Source organism: Nerophis lumbriciformis, linkage group LG25, assembly GCF_033978685.3.
Source record: "Nerophis lumbriciformis linkage group LG25, RoL_Nlum_v2.1, whole genome shotgun sequence".
Lineage (NCBI taxonomy): Eukaryota > Metazoa > Chordata > Actinopteri > Syngnathiformes > Syngnathidae > Nerophis > Nerophis lumbriciformis.
In genome coordinates this window covers 23615639-23642681 of record NC_084572.2, presented here as the reverse complement: position 1 = coordinate 23642681, position 27043 = coordinate 23615639, and the positions used below count along the sequence as shown (strand labels likewise).

Below are 27043 nucleotides of genomic sequence, written 5' to 3'. Positions count from 1 at the left end.
AAAGGTTGTGTATGACATTCTGACTATAAAATTGCATTTGTGTCAAAACACTGCTGTGTTTTTTAAGTTAATTGAAATTTTGCAAGTAATTTACTGAAAACTGCTTTAAAAATGTATATTTGACAGTCCAAATTTCTACGACAAAATTTTTTAGCAAATTATTTCCTAATACTCTGATAAGTGTTCTTTAGACGCAAACTAGGTCTAACTGAATAAAGAGTACCTCCTGTGGTTTCAATCAGGTACTGCACTCAGTTTTGCAAATGCTCCAAAACAATCAAATACAATCAAAAATCTATTTCACACAACCAACGGAATTCTTCCCGAGTCAAGTGACATTTTGCCTCCTCTACCCACCGAAAAACATGGTGTGTGTGGATGGATTAACCTGTTCTGAACGAGCTGTCACAAACATCCCGCATCCTCCGCTTTGAAGACACAATGGCAGGAGCTGCTGCTATTTTTAGCCCTAGTTTTCATGTTTGACTATCTAGCCTATGTGAGCTTGGATAACGGAGTGCTTTTATTCCGAGGCGGTTGCATGCAAAGAGCGAGTCAGCATCCCTGCTGCCATCAAGAAGATGCATGAGATGGCGTTTTACTAGCATGCTGAAAGAGCCGACAGACGTTTGGTGACATTTGGTTCGAATATTCAAAAGGGTGTGATTCATTTTCAAAGGATTGTTATCAAATGAGACGTTAAGAAGAATTCCACTCACCAAAATCCTCTAAATATTTATCCTTCAAGTACTTACCCTGGTTTAGGTTCTCTGCTTTTCTCATCTTCTTCTTCGTTCCTTTTCCTCTTCACCTGTTCAATGTCATTGTTTGCTTTCTGAAATAACAGCGCACACACAACTTGACTTTGTAAATCGTGCAAGGACCCCAGGGTGCTTAAGATGTCCAAATGGGCACAAAGCTCACCTTGTCCTCCTCTCCTTCGGAGTCGGAGGCCGCTCTGAACTGCAGCGTGCCAGTGTTGATGTAAAAGCCCCCGAGCTTTGTAGTCAAAGACGCAGGCACCAGCTCATCATACTGCCAGACAAACAGTATGAAGGAACACAATGAACCAAAAAACAACATTAGAATGACACTCCCAACGGTCCAAATATTTAAAAAAAAAAATCCCCAATGTACCAGGCAATGCGAGTCCTCTCCTAAGGGCCCAGTAGTGATTGGGTGCCAAATACAGATAGGCATATTAATCAATCAGTCCATTACTGATCAAAAATGTTTCTGTACATGGTGTCTACTATTATTTGTAGCCTGCAGCCATACTAAAGTAGTTTAATTATTTAGTTTGTGCATAAACATCCTAACAAACTACCTGATCAAAACAACTTCTTGAATTGACAAAACAACTAGCTTTTAATTAGGGCTGTGTCGATTGAGCGAATACCGATCATTATCGTACGATTTTCTTGAAAAAGTATGTGATCGCATTGCTGATTAATGCCTTTCAAAGCTGATCCATTTGGCTGATACTGTATTTATTTTAGTCCCCCAGCTGAGAAGCTAGCAGCTAATTAATTGTATACATCCATACAGAGTGTGGAGCCACTCGACTAAGTTAATATTAATCACCTCCATTACGGTAAATAAACTGCATTTCTTACTATCTTTCACTGGTGGACGAAGCTAAACATGTTACACAAAGAGAGCAAGCAGGCTAATAGTTAAGCAAGCTAAAAACAACACAAATACATAAGTGCTTAGTAAAGTTTAAGAAGTATAGATGGAAGCGTGTTACAGCAGAAAGTAAGCAGATATTACCAGGAAATTAACAAGTAGTTTATTAAGAGTCTAGCGAACAGCTGTTGGTGTCAGCATTGTCACAGTCAATGCACAACATGTAAGAGGAGGACAAATTGATCAATAAAGTGGTGGTGTCAATACCAAGGGTCATATCAAAACATGATAAATACTATAGTGATTATGTCAATATTTATTTTTTTCTCAAAATGTTTTTGTTTTGTTTAGAAATTCAGAGAATAATTACCTGGACATAGAAGGACTTTGACAGTCAAATGGCTGTAATTTAAGTTTTTGCATTTGTTTAGTAATTTTGTAAAATTTACTTTGTTTGCTCTAACAATTGTATGTAATAAAAGACAATTAGAAACTAATTTAAATATTGTACTGATACTGTTAAATTGTCAATAGCACTCACAATAAATATATTGAAAAATTTACAATTAATACATGTGATTGATATCGGCCGTTTTCACTAATGGATGGTCAATATCGAAATCGACAACATAATTCACCGATTCAAACACTCCTACTTTTTACCAAAACTCTCTTAAAATACTTAGAAAAAATAAATTACTATGGTCAGATTACATTTTTGTTAATGAGTCATTTTGTTTAATTTGGAAAGTCTGGTTGTTTGCAAGGAGGCGCATATTCACTAACATAGGGGGTCTAAAATGCTATGTTATGTAAATCACCAGGAATAATATGTTAAAAAAGGTAAGTTTCAATAAAAAAGTATTCAGTACCTTAAGTAATGTATGTGTGTATGGTTGAAGGTAGGGATGCAACTAACAACTAATTTGATAATCGATTAATCTGTCGATTATTACTTTGATTAATCGATTAATAATCGGATAAAAGAGACACACTACATTTCTATCCTTTCCAGTATTTTATTGAAAAAAAACAGCATACTGGCACCATACTTATTTTGATTATTGTTTCTCAGCTGTTTGTAAATGTTGCAGTTTATAAATAAAAGTTTTTTAAAAAATAATAAAAAAATGTAAATTAAAAAAAAGTAGCCTCTGCGCATGCGCATAGCATAGATCCAACGAATTGATGACTAAATTAATCACAAACTATTTTTATTATCCATTTAATCGATTAGTTGTTGCAGCCCTAGTTGAAGGGTACTCACGGCCTCAGAGTTGTCTATGAAGGGGTCCGTCTCATCGTAGCCAAAGCCAATATCAATCAAATCCTGCATTCTGTCCTTCCTTTTCTTTGTCGTGTTGCCCTATGACACAAAATGCACAAACCACTCATTAATGTTGACCTTTAGATGTGGAGTTTTCTCTGTAAAGCACATGCACATAAATGTTCAGCGTACAAACAATAAATGTTGTTAAATGACCCTGATCATTGTATAACGCTCAATTAAATAAATAGATTTAGAACTAAAGACATGCATCTGGGGATAGGTTGATTGGCAACACTAAATTGGCCCTAGTGTGTGAATGTGAATGTTGTCTATTTGTGTTGGCCCTGTGATTTGATTTTTATTAAGGATCCCCATTAGCTGGTTGCCTCAACAACCCACTAGTCTTCCTGGGGTCCACAATTCAATACAATTACAAGTAAAAGCATATAATTATAACTACACAATACAGAAAAAAATAAAAGCATCAATAAGAAAACAAGCAAACAATTTACAGTCACAGAATAATAATTACCATATAAATATAACTACACAATATAAAACCAAACAAATCATCAACGAGCAAACTAATTTAAAGACTCAGATAAAATATTACTCTCTATTTAAAAACCTGTTTACTTTCAATGCCGGTGAGAATTTGAGGCAGGTTATTCCAGAGCGATAAAGATCTATAAATAAAAGATTTCCGCAAAGAAGTGATGAGGTGGCGACTTGTCGAGGGTGTACCCCGCCTTCCGCCCGATTGCAGCTGAGATTGGCTCCAGCACCACCCGCGACCCGAAAGGGATAAGCGGTAGAAAATAGATGGATGGATTTAGAACTGTGTTGTTAAAACACGCAACTCACAAAAAGTTAGGGCTTTTTTTTCAGGAACTGTACTTTCTCCAAAGTTAAAGTACCAATAGGATGGAAAAAACAAGTTCACTTTATATGATTAATTGTGTTTCACTGAGTCCATTAAATCATATTCAATTGTATTTACAATCCGCAAAGTATGAGAAAATACTGTCTGATCATCAAAAAATGCCCCAATTTCAGACGGCCATAATGAATATTCCGCTCCGAATGTCTCCGACAATTTCCGTAGATTCGGAGTGGGACGACGTCACGATGGGAAGGAACCCTTCTGCGCTCTAGACCAGGGGCGCCGCTAGGGATTTTGGGCCCCATGAAAAGAATCTTTCCAGGGCCCCCAACACAGTGTCATTATTTTTTCTGTATTATAATTTCATCATCATTAGGGGCCTCTCTGGGCCCCCCTCCATCATGGGCCCCTAGAATCCGTCTCCTTTACCCCCCCTTTTCGGCGCCCCTGCTCTAGACCATAGTATCAGATCAGTCATACTGGAAATACGCAAAAATTAGAAAGAGAAGTGCTGTCTATCATTCACAATCCTTATACAAGACATGAACACATATGTTTATATTGTTATTATAAGCGCTAACGCAGTCGCAGACAAACCATTTTTAGCGCAGCATAACAGAGAGGTAACTCGCTTATGCTGCAGCCTACCACTGCTGCTGCCTCGCGTCTTGGCTCATCAAAGTTATTCTGGATTATAAATCATGCCTCTCATCTAGATAATAGGAGGATTTAGCCATGAATCTAGACTGTGACATTCAATTTATACCCAGAGATGGACACAAAGACACTGCAACCAAAGAGTGTCTGCAGGCAGCAACTTTTTCCTTTAACCTTTCGTGTGGATTATGATTAATTCTTCATCTAAAAAGAAAGATATGAACATCCTATCAGTCGTCATTACAGTGAGAGCAGATATTGTACAGTAAAAGAGTTGCATTATGTTCATAGTTTGTGTTTTTTGTTTAGCACTTAGCAATACTGCTACATGATGCTGTAGTGTTTTACTAAAGCTGGATATGTTTAGCACACAGCCTCTAAAACTTTTAGAGCACATCTTCCTTATATTCAGGCTCAAAAATATAAAGTTCTGCACCATTATATTTCCCAAAGTAATCGTTGTTGGCTCTCACAAAGTCAGCATGATTAGCATTGTTGTTCATGGGGAAAGGATCTGTGGTTCCTAACTCTACATCGCATCATGTGACTGGCTAGCTCATTATCTCTCATAATGGCTCGGAAATCTATGTGAGATTGATACTATTTTGATCACATCTATTTTTTTGCATACTTTGTCTTTTGGTGTTATAAATCAGATATATATGATAATAGCTTCAATTATATAGCTTCTGTTTTTCCATTCTACAACCCCCAAAACCAGTGAAGTTGGCACGTTGTGTGAATCATAAATAAAAACAGAATACAATGATTTGCAAATCCTTTTCAACCTATATTCAATTGAATAGACTGCAAAGACTTAACGTTTGAACTGGAAAACTTTTGTTATTTTTTGCACATATTAGCTCATTTGGAATTTGATACCTGCAACATGTTTCAAAAAAGCTGGCACAAGTGGTAAAAAAGACTGAGAAAGTTGAGGAATGCTCATCAAACACTTATTTGGAAAATCCCACAGGTGAACAGGCTAATTGGGAACAGGGGGTATAAAAGCAGCTTCCATGAAATGCACAGTCATTCACAAATAAGGATGGGCGAGGGTCACCACTTTGTGAACAAATGTGTGAGCAAATTGTCAAACAGTTTAAGAACAACATTTCTCAATGAGCTATTGCAAGGAATTCAGGGATTTCACCATCTATGGTTCACAATATCATCAAAAGGTTCAGAGAATCTGGAGAAATCACTGCACGTAACATTGAATGCCCGTGACCTTGGATCCCTCAGGCGGTACTGCATCAACAAGCGACATCAGTGTGTAAAAGATATCACCACATGGGCTCAGGAACACTTCAGAAAACCACTGTCAGTAACTACAGTTTGTCGCTTCATCTGTAAGTGCAAGTTAAAACTCTACTATGCAAAGCGAAAGCCAATTATCAACAACACCTAGAAACGCCGCCGGCTTTACTAGGCCCGAGCTCATCTAAGACGGACTGATGCAAAGTGAAAAAGTGTTCTGTGGTCTGATGAGTCCACATTTCAAATTGTTTTTGGAAACTGTGGACGTCGTGTCCTCCGGAACAAAGAGGAAAAGAACCACCCGGATTGTTACAGGCGCAAATTTCAAAAGCCAGCATCTGTGATGATATGGGGGTGTATTAGTGCCTAAGGCACGGGTAACTGACGCATCTGTGAAGGCACCACTAATGCTGAAAGATACATACAGGTTTTGGAGAAACATATGTTGCCATCCAAGCAACGTTATCATGGACGCCCCTGCTTATTTCAGCAAGACAATGCCAAGCCACGTGTTACAACAGCGTGACTTCATAGTGAAAGAGTGCGAGTACTAGACTGGCCTGCCTGTAGTCCAGACCTGTCTCCCATTGAAAATGTGTGGCGCATTATGAAGCGTAAAATACGACAACGAGGCCTCGGACTGTTGAACACCTTATGCTATACATTAAGCAAAAATGGAAAATAATTCCATCTGAAAAGCTTCAAAAATGTGTCTCCTCAGTTCCCAAACGTTTACTGAGTGTTGTTAAAAGGAAAGGCCATGTAACACAGTGGTAAAAATGCCCCTGTTCCAACTTTTTTGCAATGTGTTCCTGCCAGTAAATTCTAAGTTAATGATTATTTGCACAAAAAAATAAGTTTCTCAGTCTTGTCTTTGCAGTGTATTCAATTGAACATAAATTGAAAAGGATTTGCAAATCATTGTATTCTGTTTTTATTTACGAATTACACAAAATGCCAACTTCACTGGTTTTGGGGTTTGTATTAGTACTTTAAATGTTTAAACTGTTCAATGAGTCAATACTTTTTGCACAACTTGCTGTTCTCCATATTTGATTTTATATAGTTTTAACATAAATAGTTTTAATAAAAATAATTAACAGTTCGCAGAGAAAATCCTGCCATTCTACACTGTTTTTTTTCATTTCCAACAGTTTTTTTTCTACTTGAATTAACTGAGGACAGATGAAGAAAAAAAGAATTTGGTGAATATAAATGAAATCACCTTCGCTATGTTACTAATCGGACAAAGTGCTTCTAATTTACGGTATTAGTTGGAGATAGCATTATTACTACCGTAAATCATGTATTAGGGTTCTGCGATAAAACGACATACAATATATATATCACGATAGACATGTACTAGCTATAAAAAATGTGTTCAATAAAATTTTCCAATTTTTGTTTTCTTCATAAAAAAAAAACGTAAGTTGCGAAGCGAAGTTGGTTGCATGAACAAAGACACTCGCTCTCTGGTAACCAGGCAATGCAGAAAATGATCACTAATCAGTGGGAGTAACACGCTAACAGCCAATCAGGTAACAGTGTCAACTATCAGGTTTGGTTGCATCATCTTGTTGTTGGTTGATTCTTTGCATGAAGTGAGAAGAGAAACTAAAAATGAGTCGTGCAGAGAAAAAATACATTTTTGATAAAACAACAAGTCAACTCGACATCATGCCAGTTTTGGGGATTTTTTAAATACGGACGGTAGTCAGACCAATGAAGTCTATAAATTATGCAAGGCGCTCGTCCCCCCTACCAAGACCGGTTATATCACACCACCTTCGAGCAAACTTCTGGCACTAAACCTACCAAAAATAGTTATTATCAGGGTTCTCTCTGTTATTTTCACACTTTGCACTAATTTGTTACACTTTATTAAACAATTCTTAAATATTCTTTATTTTGCACCTGCATTTTAAGAGGTTATTGTTAAGTGTTCAATATGATTTTAAAATGTTGTTTACATTGATTGTTTAACTGTTTTCTATGGTTGTGTTGACATTTCTTTTCCTTTCTGCTTTGATAGCTGAGAGAATTATAATCAGAAGAAGGTTACATTTTAAATAAAAATGTTTACATTTAATTAATTTTTCTCCTGGTCCTTATTTTCGATAGGTCATAAAAAAGAATACCAATAATTATCCGTATTGTCCAGCCCTATCATGTATACATGACAGTTGGCCAGTGAAAAAAAAAAATTACATTCTAGTAAAAACTAATACAAAAGTACATTCATATAAAATAGCAACATATAGTGCTAGAATCTTCCGTGTTAATGTCAACTGTTCCTGTGTGTATCTTTACATCTTATCTTATTAATAAATGTAATAACTACTGTCTTGTCTTTGAATGCTTACAGCCAATCAAAGTGATCATGATCATAATCAGTCCGACTTTCGTTAATTTGACAGAAAAATATAAACTTTATTGGACATTGGCGGGTTGTTTTTTGTGTTTAATTAACAACATACAATCACACAGATGTCTTTGAGTCTACATCCAGTAGTATTGAAAAAACAGGTGCACATTATGTGAGGAATAACTTACATATTTATTCTCAAACTTCTTAGCCATGGCCTCAACTTGGAGCCGCTCTCTCTCGTCATCGTTGAAAGGGTCATTGGGGGCACGAGTCACAACTGGAGGTTTGTTCTTTGTCTGAAAGATATTTTTAAAAAAAAGATTATTAATGCATCATTACAAATTATAGCAGTCCTCAGACAGTACTAATATGCCCCCTAGTGGCTTTGAGCAGGTTTGATTGGCTTTAGTAAGTCCTCTGATCTTACAACATTGCTCTAATTTGCTTCTATGTGGAGCCACCTTTGATATTGTGACATTCTTTAGTAAAAGGTGCCACATTGAAAAAAAAACAATAGCTAACATTGTGTGCTTTGATCTTAGATTGACCTAAAAGTGATAAACATTTTGCAAAACACCACAAATTGGTAAACATTTAAAAAACGTGTGCTCCTTTTTGTCCTGCAAACTTTTCTACTAAATAAAATCTAAGCATGAAATAAACAAATGGTGTGTGACATGTTACATCCTGGTACTTGAGTAACAGAGGGCCAGGAGGAGGCTGCATGTGGCATGTGGAGGGCTCTAATGGCCGTGTGACTGTTGCTGGGCAAGAGACAGCAGCACACAGGTACATGATAAGAAGCCTCATTACTATCTTGTGTCTGACACAGCGTCCTCTCATTTACTGTTAAACAGAAGTTGGAAAGCAAGAGTGGAGTTGAACAAGAACACCCCCTTTCAAAACAAACTGCAGCTGTCTTTTTGGTGTTGGTCATCCACGAAAGACAAGGTGCACTTCCCCCCAACCCTCAGCATATCTAGCCGTGACAAGTCCAATCAAACATGGCAAAGTGGAACAAAATGACGTCCAGCTCCAGTCCCGCTCCACTTCCGAAGTGAGGGGGACCCTACCTGGAGGTTGTGGATGAGTTCGCCGTAATTAAACTCGGCAGAGGCGCGGTCGTCCGGCTCGCTGAGGGGCAGGTTGAGCCGCACCGTCGCCCTCTTCTCGGCTCCAGCCTTGTCCCTCTCGCCGGCTTTGCCGAGGCGGTTGGCGGCACCTCCTGCCCCGGGCTCCGCTAACGCCGCCGCCGCTGCTTCGACCTCGTCGTCACCGCTGAAGTTAAAGTCGGCCTCGTCCTCCAGTCGGCGTTTTCTCGACTCCGAGGTGGCTCCGGTCGCGAAGGCCGACAGGGTGACAAACTGCACTTTTCTCGGTTCGGCCATTTGGATGAGCTGCCTGCCCGCACGTCTCTCCGGACACACGGCGACAAGGAGACGAGATACTTCGCCAAACTAGTCCGAATTAGTGCCTGAAGGAAGGTTCCGCGAAGCCCCTAGGGCTGCTCAGCGGCTACGCGGAGGTGGAGGCCTCCTCCGAACCATACGAAATGGATTCCAGGGGATGCGACGGTCGGGGGAAAGTTGTTTTTCCGGTAGCTGCTCGCATCCTCGATTTGCTATGGGACCGACACAGTTACGGGAGCCATCTTGGTTTTGGGAGTAAATAAAATATCAGTCGAGGGAGAGGGGTCACTGCGCATGCGTGTACGTTCAGACCGGAAACGCCGTGACACACAGGGGCGTTATCGCGTCCAATCAGCGCGCGCCCCGACCTTAGACCCGCCCCTGTCACAACAGGCGATAATAACACCAGCACTATTTTAATGACCTTTTCAAAGAGGCTGACTGAAGGGCAGAGGGTGGAAAAGTGGAGTTGTGATAGCTTCATCTGAATCATTGACTTTAATGTTTTTTTTTATGAAAACAATGACAACAAACAGCAGCCAAATGACCGGTTGCACATCACAGGACAGCTTTGTTTGATTGTGCATAAAGGCAGTCACCTGTTGACTCTTTGAAGTGTTTAAAAATTTTTTCAACCTTTATTTATCCAAGAAAGTCCCATTTTTTACAAGTATAATAAACATGATATACTAGGGCAGGGGTCAGTAACCCGTATGCGGCTCTTTAGCACCGCCCCAGTGGCTCCCTCAAGCTTTTTCAAAAATGGAAAAAGATATTTGTTGTTTTGATAATGTTTCTGTAGGAGAACAAACATGACGCAAATCTTCCTAATTGTTAGAAATCCCACTGTTTATATTAAACATGCTTTGCTCGATGACAGTATTTGGCCAGCACCGTTTTGTGCTAATTTTGTTGGCCCTTGAACGCACCATAGTTTGTTTACTTACAACTTTCTCCGATGCTGCTACAGAAAGACGTGTTTTATGCCACTCCCTCTTTGTCTCATTTTGTCCACCAAACTTTTTATGTTGTGCGTGGATGCACAAAGGTGAGCTTTGTTGATGTTACTGACTTGTGTGGAGTGCTAATAATCCATGCTAACATGCTATTTAGGCTAGCTGTGTGTACATATTGCATCATTATGCCTCAATTGTAGGTATAGTTGAGCTCATTTAATTTCCTTTACTTACTGTATGTCCTCTGTGTATTTAATTTATATTTGCATGTCTCATGACACATTTTCTGTATGTAATATTGGCTGCATTTCTGATTGTCTGTCATGTTGTTTTAGACCACAGCAAAGTTTTTCATGTTGTTCCAGACCACAGCAAACGTTACCCAGCTTGCAAAGATTGCAATAAATCTATTAGAAGAAGACAACCTGTCCTTTCCTATACATTTGGCAGTTTTAAACCAGTAATTTCCAGGAGTTATCTCACCCTCTGAGACACTTACTTAATGTGTTGCCTTCATTATAACACTTACATAAGGCGTTTTACTTTTTGCGGCTCCAGACAGATTTGTTTTTTGTATTTTTGGTCCAATATGGCTCTTTCAACATGTTGAATTATGTTGTCTGTCTATCTGTGTTGGCCCTGCGATGAGGTGACTACTTGTCCAGGGTGTACCCCACCTTCCGCCCGATTGCAGCTGAGATAGGCTCCAGCAGAGAGGGACATGCGGTAGAAAATGAATGAATGGATGGATGGAGAGAGATATAGATATATACAGGGTGCCCCTAAAAAAGTATACACCTTTTAGCAGTGATAACTCAATTGTTTGTTTTTTCTTCGCAGATTGAACCATTTGAACTGAATGATGGCAGCCAGACTAAACTTTGAAGAGAGGAAATTCATTCTTTAAAATGCTACTGGAAGTATAAAAACGCAGTTGAAGTGCAAAGACAATTTAGGAGGGAGTTTCAAAAAGAACCACCAACACAAGTTACCATCACTCGAATTAGAGATAAGTTTGAAGCTGTTCAGGACGTCCGCAAGAAGCGTTCCGGAAGACCAAGTACATAAAAAAGCCCCACAAAGAAAGTTCCAAGTACCACTCGCAATACTGTACTCTGCGGTCTGGATCATCGTCATTAAGAGCATGGACTAATCTTGGAATGTGACTTTTCCATTGACAACATTTCATGATGCGATGGACAGATGATTTTGAAATGCCTACCTCACGACTATCTTGCCGCACAGACTTTCTTGGACTTCGCTGAAACAATTCCAGTACTCTTTCTTCCTTTGTGGGGCTTGTCGATGTACGTGGTCTTCCGGAACGCTTCTTGTGGACGTCCTGAACAGTTCCATCAGCTTCAAACGTATCCCTAATTCGAGTGATGGTAACTCATGTTGGTGGTTCTTTTTGAAACTCCCTCCTAAATTGTCTTTGCACTTCAACTGCGTTTTTATACTTCCAGTAGCATTTTAGAATGAATTTCCTTTCTTCAAAGTTTAGTCTGGCTGCCATCATTCAGTTCAAAGGGTTCAATCTGCAAAGAAAAAACAAAACAGTTGAGTTATCAGCTGCTAAAAGGTGTATACATTTTTTTGGGACACCCTGTATATGTATATATATATATATATATATCAGCTATATATATATATAGCTATATATATATATATATATATATATATATATATATATATATATATATATATATATATATATATATATATATATATATATATATATACAGTAAACAACATATTAGCTGCGAAATATGTTGTTTACTGTTGATGTTCAAGATATATTTTCATCTTTACTTACATGTAACATGTTTTGAAAGGCTACACTATTTTCTCTGACTATTGTCCTTTTCATCTTAGGTGTAAATCCCTTTAAAATCTTAAAAAATATGTACATTAATGTACAGAACATTCACTATGTCAGTGATTCTCAAACTGTGGTGCACGTACCGCCCATCTACTGGTATGCCAAATAATCACTTACATATTGTAATGACGGGACTCAAACCGTTATAAAAGGTTTATTAGCATCCAATGGAAGTTGTTACAATCAGACTACTGTAGGCCGTAGTCGACGCCAAAATAAACAATTGAGACACAAACAGAACTGCCCTACGTAATTTATACCACTCAACACACGTGGGATTCGCCTGTTCTCCACATTCTCTGCTTAGGTCCACCCTTTCCTAGCCTCCCAGCCAATCAACACGCAGAACACATGTAAAAAAAGAACATCATCAGGGAAAGCTGCACATAATGATGCCTTCGTGGCCATGGGAACTCACAATATCTGTTCAACATTGAATAAACTACATGTGGAACATAACATAACATAGGACCCAGCCAGTTACAATATAAATAAAATGAAAAAGTAGTAAAAACATGAAATACTATACAGTTTTATTTATTTTTGAGTATATTTTTATTTAATCTTTAAAAACTGTATTTTTATATTTATTTTTGGTACAATGCTTATTTAACTTTTATGTGCAATTAGTTGTATTTGATTCATTATTTAAGTACAGTGTTTTATTTTTCTATATTCAAACACAGTGTTACTGTTCAAACTGTGTGGCCAAAAAAAATGTATATACTTGTTCAATAAAAAACCCTGCCTTGTTTTTATTGAATACTTGGGCCTACTACACTAATGTATTTTAATGTTGGTCAATATGGTGGTACTTGGAGAGCCAAGTGTTTTCTGAGGTGCCACTTAGCGGAAAAAAGTTTGAGAACCACTGCTCTATGTTATACAAGAGCTGTTTGAACCATCGCAATAATTTGTTTCAACCTTTGTCATTGTAATAAAATTGTACAAAGCAAGGAAGAGACTACATTGAAAAGTCAGTTATAGTAATTAAATGCATTTGAATATATTTGCAAGAACATAAACACAGTATTTCTAGTACAGAAGTAAATATAATAAAGTTTTTGCAAATATATAATGTGTGTCATGCAATGACCACAGGGTTCACACATGACGTGAGTTGGTCATGAAATAAAGACTCTGTTGTCTTTGGCCCATTTCCTCATGACTCGGAGGATAAATTCCACCTGCGGGTTGCCAGAATTTCGCAGCAGGAGCACCACCTCCTTAAGTATCTCCCTGGTACGCAAAACAGGAAGTAAAGTAAGAGGAAAACATATTAGATCAACGCAATGTGCCATCAATCACTCAAATGTATTCAGTCCTGTCCAATCAGTGTAGTTTTTAAAATAGAATACCGTATTTTCCGGACCATTGTGTGCACCAGATTATAAAGCGCACTGCCGATGAGCAGGTTTATTTAGGTCCATTTTTATACAAAAGGCGCATCGGATTATAAGGCGCATTAAAGGAGTCATATTATGATTTTTTCCTAAATTTAAAACACTTCTTTGTGGTCTACATAACATGTAATGATGGTTATTTGGTCAAAATGTTGCATAAATTATGTTTTACAGACCATCTTCAAGTCGCTTTCTGACAGTCGCTTCAGGATGCGCCGTTTTGTGGGCGGTCTTATTTACGTGGCTCACCTTCGACAGCGTCTTCTCCCCGTCATCTTTGTTGTAGCGGTGTAGCGTGCAAGGACGGGAGTCAAAGAAGTGTCAAAAGATGGAGCTTACCGTTTTAATGACATTCAGACTTTACTTAAATTAAACAACGGAGGAGCATCTCCTCATTTGTGGCTCACTTGTGCAACAACAACGCCGCAAATGTGTCCCATGAAAAACCGTCCGACCGGAACTCTCTAATAACTATAGTTCCGTGGGTGAATTATGTAAACCCATTCCACCGGTAGTTTTTAGCGCTTTTATAGCGAGTCTACTGACAGATATAAGTTAGAATTTTACGCTACTTTATTTTTTGAAATGGCAACAACGGAGGATGAATACCCCATAACAAGAAGATAGCGAAAAAGAAGAAACTTATCGATTACAGTGTCGGCATGGACTACAATGGCGGAAGCGCACACATCTTCAGGACTTATGCAGATCCCAAATACATATTAGCAGGTACCAGAAGGTAAGAAAAGTTGATTTTGCGAAACAAAACGCCAGATAATATGTCTGCTAATGGGTGCCACTTTGCAGTCCTTATACACACACCATAATAATACTTGTATGTCTGACTATGGTAGCCGCAATGTGCCAAAAATCCATCAAGGTGTGTGGCTTCATAGCTTACCAAAGTCGTAATAAAACATTTTGACACATTTTTGAGCGCCGTGTGTAATGTGTAATTCTCAATGGAACATTTCAAGTTTTGGTGTTGGTTACTGGCGTCATATTGTAGTCTACACGTATCTCTTATGTGTGACTACCATCTACAGGTCACACTTATCATTACACCATGTACCAAATAAAACTGCTTTGAGGTTGGTAAGCACAACCAGAATTAATCTGTACATTCGGCGCACCAGGTTATAAGGCGCACTGTCGATTTTTGAGAAAATGAAAGGATTTTTAAGTGCGCCTTATAGTCCGAAAAATACGGTACTAATAATGGAATGGAGGAAACTCTGAATGTTCTGAACTCCTGTTTTCATGCCAATGTCCTATGCTAGATATTGTGGATGTACAGTAGTATCTCATGCACTTTAAGCAGCATACGGGTGAATACTGTTCAAAGAGCGCCTCTGCTTGTGGCAGCCAAGCAGTGCACACAATTGACAGATACATTTTTTCCGATAAATTAGTAGATTATTACCTCCATTTCTACTACAGTGCCTTTTTAGTTGTTTTAAATATGCATTATAAAGAAAGAAGTAAACATACTTGGACTCTTTCTTGGCTAAAATGAGCTGAAAGATGCCAACACATGCCCCTCTCTTCCCCTCCCAGTAGTCGGAATCTGGGTCTAGCTTCTCCAGAGCATCAAATGCCTTAGCTGCAAAGTAGAACTGTCCCATCTGAAACACACATCATGCAAAAAAGCACAGTTATTACACATATTTAACAAACATGTATTAGATACACAGGGCTATATTTTGGCAAGGCAGAGTAGGATAGAGAAAAACGAGTATATTTTAAATTACCAGAGGTGGGTAGTGTGGCTAAATATTGTCCTCAAGCAATATGACTCACGGTTAATATGATAAGACTCAAGTAAAAGTAAAGTGCAGTCATCCAAATACTTACCTCAGTATTCAGTGAAAAAAAATACTCAAGTACTGAGTAACTGGTGGGGTAACTTCGGATTTATTTGGGAGCTATTTCTAACGGTACTTGCACTAAAACCGTAGTTAGTGTGTGAGAGACAGAGAGGCACGCTTTATAATCAGTTATGACTTTATAAGCTAAAACATAAAAAACATCGACAACTTCCCGCAACATGTTTTCTCTAGTTGGAAATGAAAATACTGTAGGGTGAAAAGTGAGCATTTTCTACTGACACAGATGACAGCGCATGATATCAATGTTCTTTTTCCTAGTTTGTCTGACATCATGTTACATTATACAGTGTGGTGTTTGAGTGCGGTCATGTGACTGTCAGGCCCTGTTTCATTGGTGAAAAGGAATCAAACGGCAGTAGTGCTTATATTGGATTGAGGAAAGAGTCATTTAACCGTGCCAGCTGAAAGAAGTCTCTTTGCAAGCAGTAATCAATGGGTTCTAAATAATTATAATGATCCATCCATCCATCCATCCATTTTCTACCGCTTATTCCCTATGGGGTCGCGGGGGGCGCTGGAGCCTATCTCAGCTACAATCGGGCGGAAGGCGGGGTACACCCTGGACAAGTCGCCACCTCATCGCAGGGCCAACACAGATAGACAGACAACATTCACGCTCACACACTAGGGCCAATTTAGTGTTGCCAATCAACTTATCCCCAGGTGCATGTCTTTGGAGGTGGGAGGAAGCCGGAGTACCCGGAGGGAACCCACGCAGTCACGGGGAGAACATGCAAACTCCACACAGAAAGATCCCGAGCCCGGGATTGAACCCAAGACTACTCAGGACCTTCGTATTGTGAGGCAGATGCACTAACCCCTCTCCCACCGTGAAGCCCAATTATAATGATAATGTATATAAATATAGCAATCGGAATGAAACTCGGTGTACTGAAGTAAGAGTAGCATTTCTTCTTAACAAAAATACTAAAGTAAAAGTAAAAAATATGTGGCATGAAAACTACTTTGTTTACAATTTATCCAAAAAGTTACTTCAATGGGAACTGCACTTTTTTTTTGGAATTTTGCCTATAATTCACAATCCCTCTTTGAGACAAGAACACATTTTTCTTTTTTCTATGCATTCTAGTTTTGTTACGGCAAACACAACAAGGTGGCTAACAATGCATAAATCTAGAGATGTCCGATAATATCGGCCTGTCAATATTATCGGCCGGTAAATGCGTTGAAATGTAATATCGGAAATTATCGGTATCGTTTTTTATTATCGGTATCATTTTTTATTTTATTTTTTATTTTTTATTAAATCAACATAAAAAACACACACACTTACAATTAGTGCACCAACCCAAAAAACCTTCCTCCCCCATTTACACTCATTCACACAAAAGGGTTGTTTCTTTCTGTTATTAATATTCTGGTTCCTACATTTTATATCAATATATATCAATACAGTCTGCAAGGGATACAGTCCGTAAGCACACATGATTGTGCGTGCTGCTGGTCCACTAATAGTACTAACCTTTAACAGTTAATTTGACTAATTTTCATTAATTACTAGTTTCTATGTAACTGTTTTTATATTGTTTTACTTTCTTTTTTATTCAAGAAAATGTTTTTAATTTATGTATCTTATTTTATTCTATACATTTTTTTTAAAAGTACCTTATCTTCACCATACCTGGTTGTCCAAATTAGGCATAATAATGTGTTAATTCCACGACTGTATATATCGGTTGATATCGGTTGATATCGGTATCGGTTGATATCGGTATCGGTAATTAAAGAGTTGGACAATATCGGAATATCGGATATCGGCAAAAAGCCATTATCGGACATCCCTACATAAATCTATATACAAAACATTGGAAACCCGGCAACAATAATCCGTTCACATGTTAAAATATTAGCGATATTGTTATTATTAGCGCTAACCCCAAGGAACTACTTTTAGCACTGCCGTGATCGCGGAGAGGTAACTAGCTTATGCAGCTAACGACACACTGTACTGAGCTGCTACATCGCCTCTGAGTTGATAAAAGTTAATTCAGGTGTGGCCGTAAACCGAGGAGTATGTCAACTCTGACATTCAACTTAGACACAGACATTGCGAGAAAGGCACGAAAAAAATGCTTGTTTCCGAATTTGTTCTTGTTCTTTTTACCTGCGTGAAGATAATGACTAATTCTTCATCTAAAGAAGATATGAACATCCCATCAGTCGGTATCCCAGTGAGAGCAGACATTGTACAGTAAGTGATTATATTATCATGTTATTTGTTTGTATTTCTTGTTTAGAACTTAGCAAAAGTGCTATTGCTGTATCTGCTTATCAATCATCTTCTAAAACTTACAGCTCACCGTCCTTATTTTCAGGCTCAAAAATATATGGTTCTGTATCAAATATTTCCCAAGTAGTCGTCATCTCTCATAAAGTCTGTCATGATTGGTAGATAGTGTTGAAGGAAATATAGCGAACGTTGTGATGGGTCTAAAATAACGTGCCGCCTAATGCTCAAATTGAGCAATAATACGTAAATATTACATGTTATTATGACTGTGCCTGTTAGTACATTACATATATATTTACAGCATGTATATAAACCGTTGATGGAGGTTTTTGATTGTTTTTTAGAGCGCTCTATAGGCGGAATAAAGCAAATCTTATAACCCCCATTGTTGGCTGACTTTCGCTAGCGTTTGTTTAAAAAAAACAAAAAACATATGTGTTCTTTTCCCACATAAGGATTGTGAATGATCGACAAAAAAAAAAGTGCGGTTCCCCTTGAAGTAAATGAAGCGCATTACTACCCAGCTCTGTAAATGGCTGTACTGCAAATAACCCAAGGAAGAAGGTAGTGGGAATATGGCATAAAATCATAAATACCATTAAAACAATGTAAAAATACACTTCTTTATATTCCTACCTTGTAGCAGTCGTTGGCGATGAGCTGAAGCAAACTGAAGGAGTCAGAAGAAGTGCCCATCTTCAGATAAAGCTCCCAGGCAAGACGACCCTTCTGGTTCATGATGTCTGAAAAAGCCCAAGAAGATCAGATTATCTATGGACATAGCTATCCATCACATTAGTGTGCATGTGAATAGACACACATGGTCGAAGCAGTCCAAAACATACCGTCAGTTACTTCAACGTGTGTGTCGACGTGAACACTTGGGTGCTCTGACATTACTCATGACCTGCTTTAAGCCTTGCCCAACACAACCAAGAAGTACGGTGGCTTCAAAGGGCCAAAAAGCCAGCCTTTCGTGGACTAGTATAGAAATGGAAGCTGTAGTGAGAGGTATTGCGCTCTCAATAAAAAAAAACCCGCTAATATGGTAAGCACAGCCACTAATAATAATGTACCGTAAATTCCGAACTATAAGCCACTACTTTTTTCCTAGTCTTTGCACCCTGCGGTTTATAAAACGGTGCGGCTTGTATATGGATTTTTCTTTGCTGACGACCATAATGTAAATAGATTGAAAAAAAACAAGCAAACACACTGAATAGATGTGTTATTTTAAACGAGTTCGTTCACTGCAGGTGCTGCATTGCCCTACTGTTTATACCGAGCCATTACCCGGAAGTGCAGTTGCCGTTTGGTCTTTTAGCCGTCCATAGCTGCTCAGTGGCCTAGTGGTTAGAGTGTTCGCCCTGAGATCGGTAGGTCGTGAGTTCAAACCCCGGCCGAGTCATACCAAAGACTATAAAAATGGGACCCATACAGCATCAAGGGTTGGAATTGGGGATTAAATAACCAAAAAATGATTCCCGGGCGCGGCCACCGCTGCTGCTCACTGCTCCCCTCACCTCCCAGGGGGTGATCAAGGGTGATGGGTCAAATGCAGAGAATAATTCTGCCACACCTAGTGTGTGTGTGACAATCATTGGTACTTTAACTTTAAACTTTTATAGTGTTACTACTCGTATGGATTCTTCATTTATCACTCCAAGCAACGTTTGTAAGTTTTACACCAGGGGTCCCCAAACTATGGCCCGTGGGCCGGATCCGGCCCCCCCAGCATCCAAAACCCGGACGGGAAGTTCCAAGAATTTTAAATTTTTTATTTTTATTTTATTTTTTAATTTGTATTTTTTTTTTTTTTTTTTTTAATCTTTCCTTTCTAATCCATTTTCTACCGCTTGTTACTCTCAGTGTCTCCTAGCCGCTTAGGCAAATCATATTGTCTAAAAATTAATTTTCCCATCGATAACGTGACAATGTTAAATGTTGATGAAAATCAATGTTAATTGATGTTAAATGACAAAATGGATTAACTCGTTGGAATATAAAGACAATGTGTATGTATATACATATATACAGGTAAAAGCCAGTAAATTAGAATATTTTGAAAAACTTGATTTATTTCAGTAATTGCATTCAAAAGGTGTAACTTGTACATTATATTTATTCATTGCACACAGACTGATGCATTCAAATGTTTATTTCATTTAATTTTGATGATTTGAAGTGGCAACAAATTAAAATCCAAAATTCCATGTGTCACAAAATTAGAATATTACTTAAGGCTAATACAAAAAAGGGATTTTTAGAAATGTTGGCCAACTGAAAAGTATGAAAATGAAAAATATGAGCATGTACAATACTCAATACTTGGTTGGAGCTCCTTTTGCCTCAATTACTGCGTTAATGCGGCGTGGCATGGAGTCGATGAGTTTCTGGCACTGCTCAGGTGTTATGAGAGCCCAGGTTGCTCTGATAGTGGCCTTCAACTCTTCTGCGTTTTTGGGTCTGGCATTCTGCATCTTCCTTTTCACAATACCCCACAGATTTTCTATGGGGCTAAGGTCAGGGGAGTTGGCGGGCCAATTTAGAACAGAAATACCATGGTCCGTAAACCAGGCACGGGTAGATTTTGCGCTGTGTGCAGGCGCCAAGTCCTGTTGGAACTTGAAATCTCCATCTCCATAGAGCAGGTCAGCAGCAGGAAGCATGAAGTGCTCTAAAACTTGCTGGTAGACGGCTGCGTTGACCCTGGATCTCAGGAAACAGAGTGGACCGACACCAGCAGATGACATGGCACCCCAAACCATCACTGATGGTTTGGGTTGGTTTGGTTTGCATTTCCTTTGGAAATCGAGGTCCCAGAGTCTGGAGGACGACAGGAGAGGCACAGGATCCACGTTGCCTGAAGTCTAGTGTAAAGTTTCCACCATCAGTGATGGTTTGGGGTGCCATGTCATCTGCTGGTGTCGGTCCACTCTGTTTCCTGAGATCCAGGGTCAACGCAGCCGTCTACCAGCAAGTTTTAGAGCACTTCATGCTTCCTGCTGCTGACCTGCTCTATGGAGATGGAGATTTCAAGTTCCAACAGGACTTGGCGCCTGCACACAGCGCAAAATCTACCCGTGCCTGGTTTACGGACCATGGTATTTCTGTTCTAAATTGGCCCGCCAACTCCCCTGACCTTAGCCCCATAGAAAATCTGTGGGGTATTGTGAAAAGGAAGATGCAGAATGCCAGACCCAAAAACGCAGAAGAGTTGAAGGCCACTATCAGAGCAACCTGGGCTCTCATAACACCTGAGCAGTGCCAGAAACTCATCGACTCCATGCCACGCCGCATTAACGCAGTAATTGAGGCAAAAGGAGCTCCAACCAAGTATTGAGTATTGTACATGCTCATATTTTTCATTTTCATACTTTTCAGTTGGCCAACATTTCTAAAAATCCCTTTTTTGTATTAGCCTTAAGTAATATTCTAATTTTGTGACACACGGAATTTTGGATTTTCATTTGTTGCCACTTCAAATCATCAAAATTAAATGAAATAAACATTTGAATGCATCAGTCTGTGTGCAATGAATAAATATAATGTACAAGTTACACCTTTTGAATGCAATTACTGAAATAAATCAAGTTTTTCAAAATATTCTAATTTACTGGCTTTTACCTGTATATATATATATATATATATATATATATATATATATATATATATATATATATATATATATATATACATATAAGTTGATTGGCAACACTAAATTGGCCCTAGTGTGTGAATGTGAGTGTGAATGTTGTCTGTCTATTTGAAGTGGCGACTTGTCCAGGGTGTTAACCGCCTTCCGCCCGATTGTAGCTGAGATAGGCTCCAGCGCCCCCCGCGACCCCGAAGGGAATAAGCGGTAGAAAATGGATGGATGGATGGATATATATATACAGCCGGGCAGCACGGTGGAAGAGGGGTTAGTGCGTCTGCCTCACAATACGAAGGTCCTGAGTAGTCTTGGGTTCAATCCCGGGCTCGGGATCTTTCTGTGTGGAGTTTGCATGTTCTCCCCGCGTTACAGGCACCGTTTGGAAACAGTTAAGGTATATAAATAAACATTTACAAAATATTTCTGTGTAAACAACTTATTTCTGAGTTCAAACCCCGGCCGAGTCATACCAAAGACTATAAAAATGGGACCCATTACCTCCCCACTTGGCACTCAGCGACAAGGGTTGGAATTGGGGGTTAAATCACCAAAAATGATTCCCGGGCGCGGCCACCGCTGCTGCCCACTACTCCCCTCACCTCCCAGGGGGTGATGAAGGGTGATGGGTCAAATGCAGAGAATAATTTCGGCACACCTAATGTGTGTGTGACAATCATTGGTACTTTAACTTTTAACTTAACAACGTGCGCTTATTTACAATGTATAAGTAAAGTAAACTGGCAGTTGAGCGATACAAACGCAAAGTAGATTAGTTGTTTGAAAATGATTTACTAATAAAAATAATTGTGAGCAAATCAACATTTTGTTTCCTGTTAGTTTGCAGGAGTATACAAAATGTGCTGCAATTACTTGTAAAAGTGTGTGCCAAGTAAAAAAAACATTTAGAAGCACAGCCTCAATGTTTTACTACTACTGTACTAGCCGTTTAACTAATAATAACTATATGATGTATTTCAAACATATTCATTTTTGTCTCATCACATTATCATTTTCACTTTGAATATATTCTTAAATTACTACGTGATGACAAAATAAATAGCTCACAGGCTAAGAAGCTAGTAAAAAATGTGTGCAATACTGTACAGGCCCTGATTTATTTAGTAACATCGCTACACACTGAGTGAACATCTATCTTTAACTAATCTTCTCTCCTACGGGATGCAATAAACCCTTGTTTATTTCTCTTTCCCTCATGACCTGTGTGACCGCAGTACATACAGCAGCGTGCCAGCCAGCTGAGGTACACGTAGTCGCTTTTGATCTTGTCACTCCGAATATTCAGAAAAGTCTGAAAGGGAAAAAGAAAACAGGATCAAGCAAATTGCAGGAGTCAAGTAAAGAAAACACAAAGCAGCACTGAGATACCTCTTCTGCCTCTTTGTAGTTGCCAAGGGCTGCCTTTGCCTGAGCGTAGTTGAAATTAAACGTGTCGTCGTTATAGAAGTAAGTCTAAGAAAAACAAAAAAAGAGAATTAAGCAAAATAATGAATCACACGTGTGGATTTTTGACTTAGCATACTGTATTTCCTCATAGAGTGGTCCATATTTGCCAACCTTGAGACCTTCGAATTCGAGAGATGTGGAGGGGTTTGAGGTGTGGGGTTGTTGGGTTGTTGGGGGGATCGGGGTTTGGTGGTAGCGGGGGTGTATATTGTAGCCCGGAAGAGTTAGGGCTGCAAGGGATTCTGGGTATTTGTTCTGTTGTGTTTATGTTGTGTTACAGTGCGGATGTTCTCCCGAAATGTGTTTGTCATTCGTGTTTGCTGTGGGTTCAGAGTTCAGAATCAGAATCAGAATCGTTTTATTGCCATTGTTTGAGAACGGGTTCACAAACTAGGAATTTTTCTTGGCCACCCTCAGTGTGACCTGTATGGCTGTTGACCAAGTACGTCTTGCAGTCACTTACCTGTGTCTGTGTAAGCCGCATACAACATGTAAATGGGCTGGCACGCTGTTTGTATGGAGAAAAAACGGACGCTAAAGGCAGTGCCATCACGGCGCGCCCTCAATATTATTGTCCGGGTGAAAATTGGGAGAAATTCAGGAGAATGGTTGCCCCGGGAGATTTTCGGGAGGGGCACTGAAATTCGTGAGTTTCCCGGAAAAATCGGGAGGGTTGGCAAGTATGACAGGGCACATCATATGAAATTTCACCAAACATATCTTTCTAGCTCCTTTCTGCTCAGCCACTGATAATAATATGATGGCATATGTCCCCATTGCCAAAGTCTCTGGTGTCACATTGCGCTACCTCTGGGCTTGCAAGTGTACTAGGTTCAAATCCCGGTCAGTGAAGTACCAGTAAAAATGCAAAAGTATGTTTTAATTAACCACTAATGATTTTAATCTACATCTAAAATGCAATCTTGTGGTCTAGAAAATATTTATTGGATATGCCTTGTTGTAAATTGTGTTCCACGGTCACTTTTATATCCTACTTTTTGGGTATGTTCCCAGACTGCAAATGAAACCACGCCCCCACCCTCTCCAAAAGTATCAATTTATCTTTTGAAAATGTACACTGTTAAAAATACATTTTAAAATCGAAAGTCACCGCTATTTTTCTCCCACACATGGCCGAAAATGAACTTCATAAAATGTATATAGATTCACCTGGTCACAACATTATGTACACCTGCCAAATCTCCAATTGATACAGACAGAGTGAAGTGAAGGGACGGCGTGGCGCAGTGGGGGAGTGGCCGTGCGCAACCCAAGGGTCCCTGGTTCAATCCCCACCTAGTACCAACCTCGTCATGTCCGTTGTGTCCTGAGCAAGACACTTCACCCTTGCTCCTGATGGGTGCTGGTTAGCGCCTTGCATGGCAGCTCCCTCCATCAGTGTGTGAATGTGTGTGTGAATGGGTAAATGTGGAAGTAGTGTCAAAGCGCTTTGAGTACCTTGAAGGTAGAAAAGCGCTATACAAGTACAACCCATTTATCATTTAAGTGAATTATATTTATATAGCGCTTTTCTCTAGTGACTCAAAGCGCTTTATATAGTGAAACCCAATATCTAAGTTACATTTAAACCAGTGTGGGTGGCACTGGGAGCAGGTGGGTAAAGTGTCTTGCCCAAGGACACAACAGCAGTGACTAGGGTGGCGGAAGCGGGGATCGAACTTGCAACCCTCAAGTTGCTGGCATGGCCGCTCCACCAACCGAGCTATACCGCCCCAGAGCTGCATTAAAAAAAATTGCTTTTAGCAGCATTTATGTCACTGCATGTCGGTGTTATTATACACATGCCACAATTACAGGAAAACAATACTTCTTTCCCATTCATTTGTTTTAGTACAAAACATGCAACAAATTTAATTCAAGCTTGTGTGAAAAAGTATAAAAATAGTTTCACAGGAATAAAAAAGTGTGAAAAAAACGTAATGGGGAGAGGTCTCCAATTAAAATTCTGCTTGGGGCCCTGCATTTAACTCCACAATCCACACGTACGCACACAAACACATTTAAACATGTCCTCTTAAAGTGGACCTACTATGCAAAACCAACCTTTCTTACCTATTCGTGCCTCTTTTTGTGTATTTGGAATCGGAAATTAGAAAATCAAACCATGGCGGCATGGCGGACATATTTATAAAACAATATTGCCTTCCTTCATACTTCTTCCAAACAAGTTGAGGTGGGGATTAGGGGACAGCGGGGGGTGTATATTGTAGCGTCCCTAAAGAGTTAGTGCTGCAAGGGGTTCTGGGTATTTGTTTTGTTGTGTTTACATAATGTGTGTGTTGTGGTAAAGCGGTCATGTGGGTGTCAGTCAAAGTGAAAGTAAATCACAGCAACCTCGTAGCGCCACCTGTTATTTTGTTCTGATGGGAGAAAAGGACGCACGTAATATAGGTGTGGCGTTTATTTGTCCAAGCCGAGGACACTATTTGAGGAAATATGGTACATCCAGCATGATGTCTCATAAGGTGAGCTATACGAACCTTGACTGAGTTGAGATATACGAGGACGTCTTCAAACTCTCTCAAGAGGAAGAAGCAGGAAGCCATGCACTGTCTGCCGGGAATAGTGTCTATAAAGGCAAACAAAAATAAACATGCACTCTCCCACACAACGCTACATAAAAAAAGCACAGAAATGATCAACTTTCATCTCGGCGTACCACATTCGCTGGCCGAGCCTCCGACCAACTGGAAGAACTGCTGAGCAACTTTCAAGTAATCCCTCTGGAAAAACAAACATCAAAAACAGTCAACATCCATTCATGTACTTCACTTTACATTTGAAAAACAAACACTCACTGTTCCAAGTTGCTGTCCGAGTGCAGCATTTACCACCCCTTTCAAAATGTACTCCTGGGGGGAAAATCATGAAGATACATATTATAGATATGATCATGTGACTGACACATACCTTCATTTAGTGAACAGTGGTAAGAAGTTAGCACAGCAGCCGTTATATTCTGTAAACTTTTTCATTGATGCCTATTATAAATACAATATGGATTATGTACATATAATATTATGTAGTATAACAATAAAGTTTCCGCAATCAATAATTACATTTTGATGTATATTTAATATAACTACTGATGTAAATAAAGAGTTCATTTGTTTACAAAAAGAATACAATACAATTGACCCCAAAGGGAATAAGCGGTAGAAAAATGGATGGATGACTCATTTTTAATTTTTTGTCCTGTCCAGCCATCAGACAAATAATATTGTTGATGTAGATGCCGATATTTGCTGTACTAATTTACTTTAGAAAAGAGAAGTGTGGGATACCTCTCTTTTTGCCTTATTTGTATTTGACTTTATTATATGGATTTATATTAATGTAACCAATTTATTAAAAGAATTACATATTTAGTATAGGGGTGCTGAAAAAACTTGATTCCCATCGGAATTGTAATTTTTATTTATTTTGATTCTAAATCGATTAACAATTAAAAAAAAAAAAGTTTACCTTTTTTTGAAAAAAATATTAAAAAGAAACATTTTTCATTAAAGTTTTTAAAAAAGAGGTTTATTTAGGCCATCTCTGTGCTTACCGGTACTTGTTGTATGTACACGTCATATATCAGCAGCCAAGAGGAGTTTTTGTAACCTCTAACCTGTTTTGGAAAGGTTTATATATCATATATACATTATGATTTTTATGACAAACAATATATTGGGAGAATCGGTTTAAATTAAGAATCGTGTTGAGTTGAGAATCGATTCTGAATCAATTAGTCACTCCTAGAATCAAATCGTGAGTTAGTATATCAATACGTGTTCTTTTCTTTATATAATTTTAATGGAGGCGGCAAGGCTCAGATGGTAAAGCAGCCGTAACAGCAACTTGAGGGTTCCAGGTTTGATTCCAGGTTCCGCCATCCTAGTCACTGTCGTTGTGTCCTTGCTCCCAGTGCCACCCACACTGGTTTAAACGTAGGTTAAAGATGTAAATCACCAAAATGATTCCCGGGCGCAGCCACCGCTGCTGCCCACTGCTCCCCTCACCTCCCAGGGGGTGATCAAGGGTGATGGGTCAAATGCAGAGAA

At 39.0% G+C, this 27043-nt stretch overlaps 2 protein-coding genes across 3 annotated transcripts in view; both read right to left on the bottom strand.

Moving 5' to 3' along the window:
- Positions 1 to 10778, bottom strand: part of ubn2a (ubinuclein 2a) — a 37367-nt gene extending 26589 nt beyond the window's left edge. Inside the window, exons 1-5 of the mRNA XM_061983970.1 lie at positions 9141 to 10778; positions 8253 to 8363; positions 2897 to 2995; positions 925 to 1035; positions 756 to 835 (exon numbers count right to left, since the gene is read on the bottom strand). Coding sequence (XP_061839954.1) covers positions 756 to 835; positions 925 to 1035; positions 2897 to 2995; positions 8253 to 8363; positions 9141 to 9455 — 716 coding nt within the window. The 5' untranslated portion in view covers positions 9456 to 10778. The remainder of the gene's footprint in view (positions 1 to 755; positions 836 to 924; positions 1036 to 2896; positions 2996 to 8252; positions 8364 to 9140) is intronic.
- Positions 10779 to 12455: 1677 nt separating this feature from the next.
- The window catches only part of ift56 (intraflagellar transport 56), a 30891-nt gene continuing 16303 nt past the window's right edge, over positions 12456 to 27043 (bottom strand). For both annotated transcript variants that reach the window (XM_061983968.1, XM_061983969.1), the window contains exons 12-19: positions 25796 to 25849; positions 25657 to 25720; positions 25478 to 25566; positions 22899 to 22982; positions 22752 to 22821; positions 18494 to 18600; positions 15209 to 15342; positions 12456 to 13553 (exon numbers count right to left, since the gene is read on the bottom strand). In XM_061983968.1, the coding sequence (XP_061839952.1) occupies positions 13439 to 13553; positions 15209 to 15342; positions 18494 to 18600; positions 22752 to 22821; positions 22899 to 22982; positions 25478 to 25566; positions 25657 to 25720; positions 25796 to 25849 (717 nt within the window). In that variant the 3' untranslated portion in view covers positions 12456 to 13438. The remainder of the gene's footprint in view (positions 13554 to 15208; positions 15343 to 18493; positions 18601 to 22751; positions 22822 to 22898; positions 22983 to 25477; positions 25567 to 25656; positions 25721 to 25795; positions 25850 to 27043) is intronic.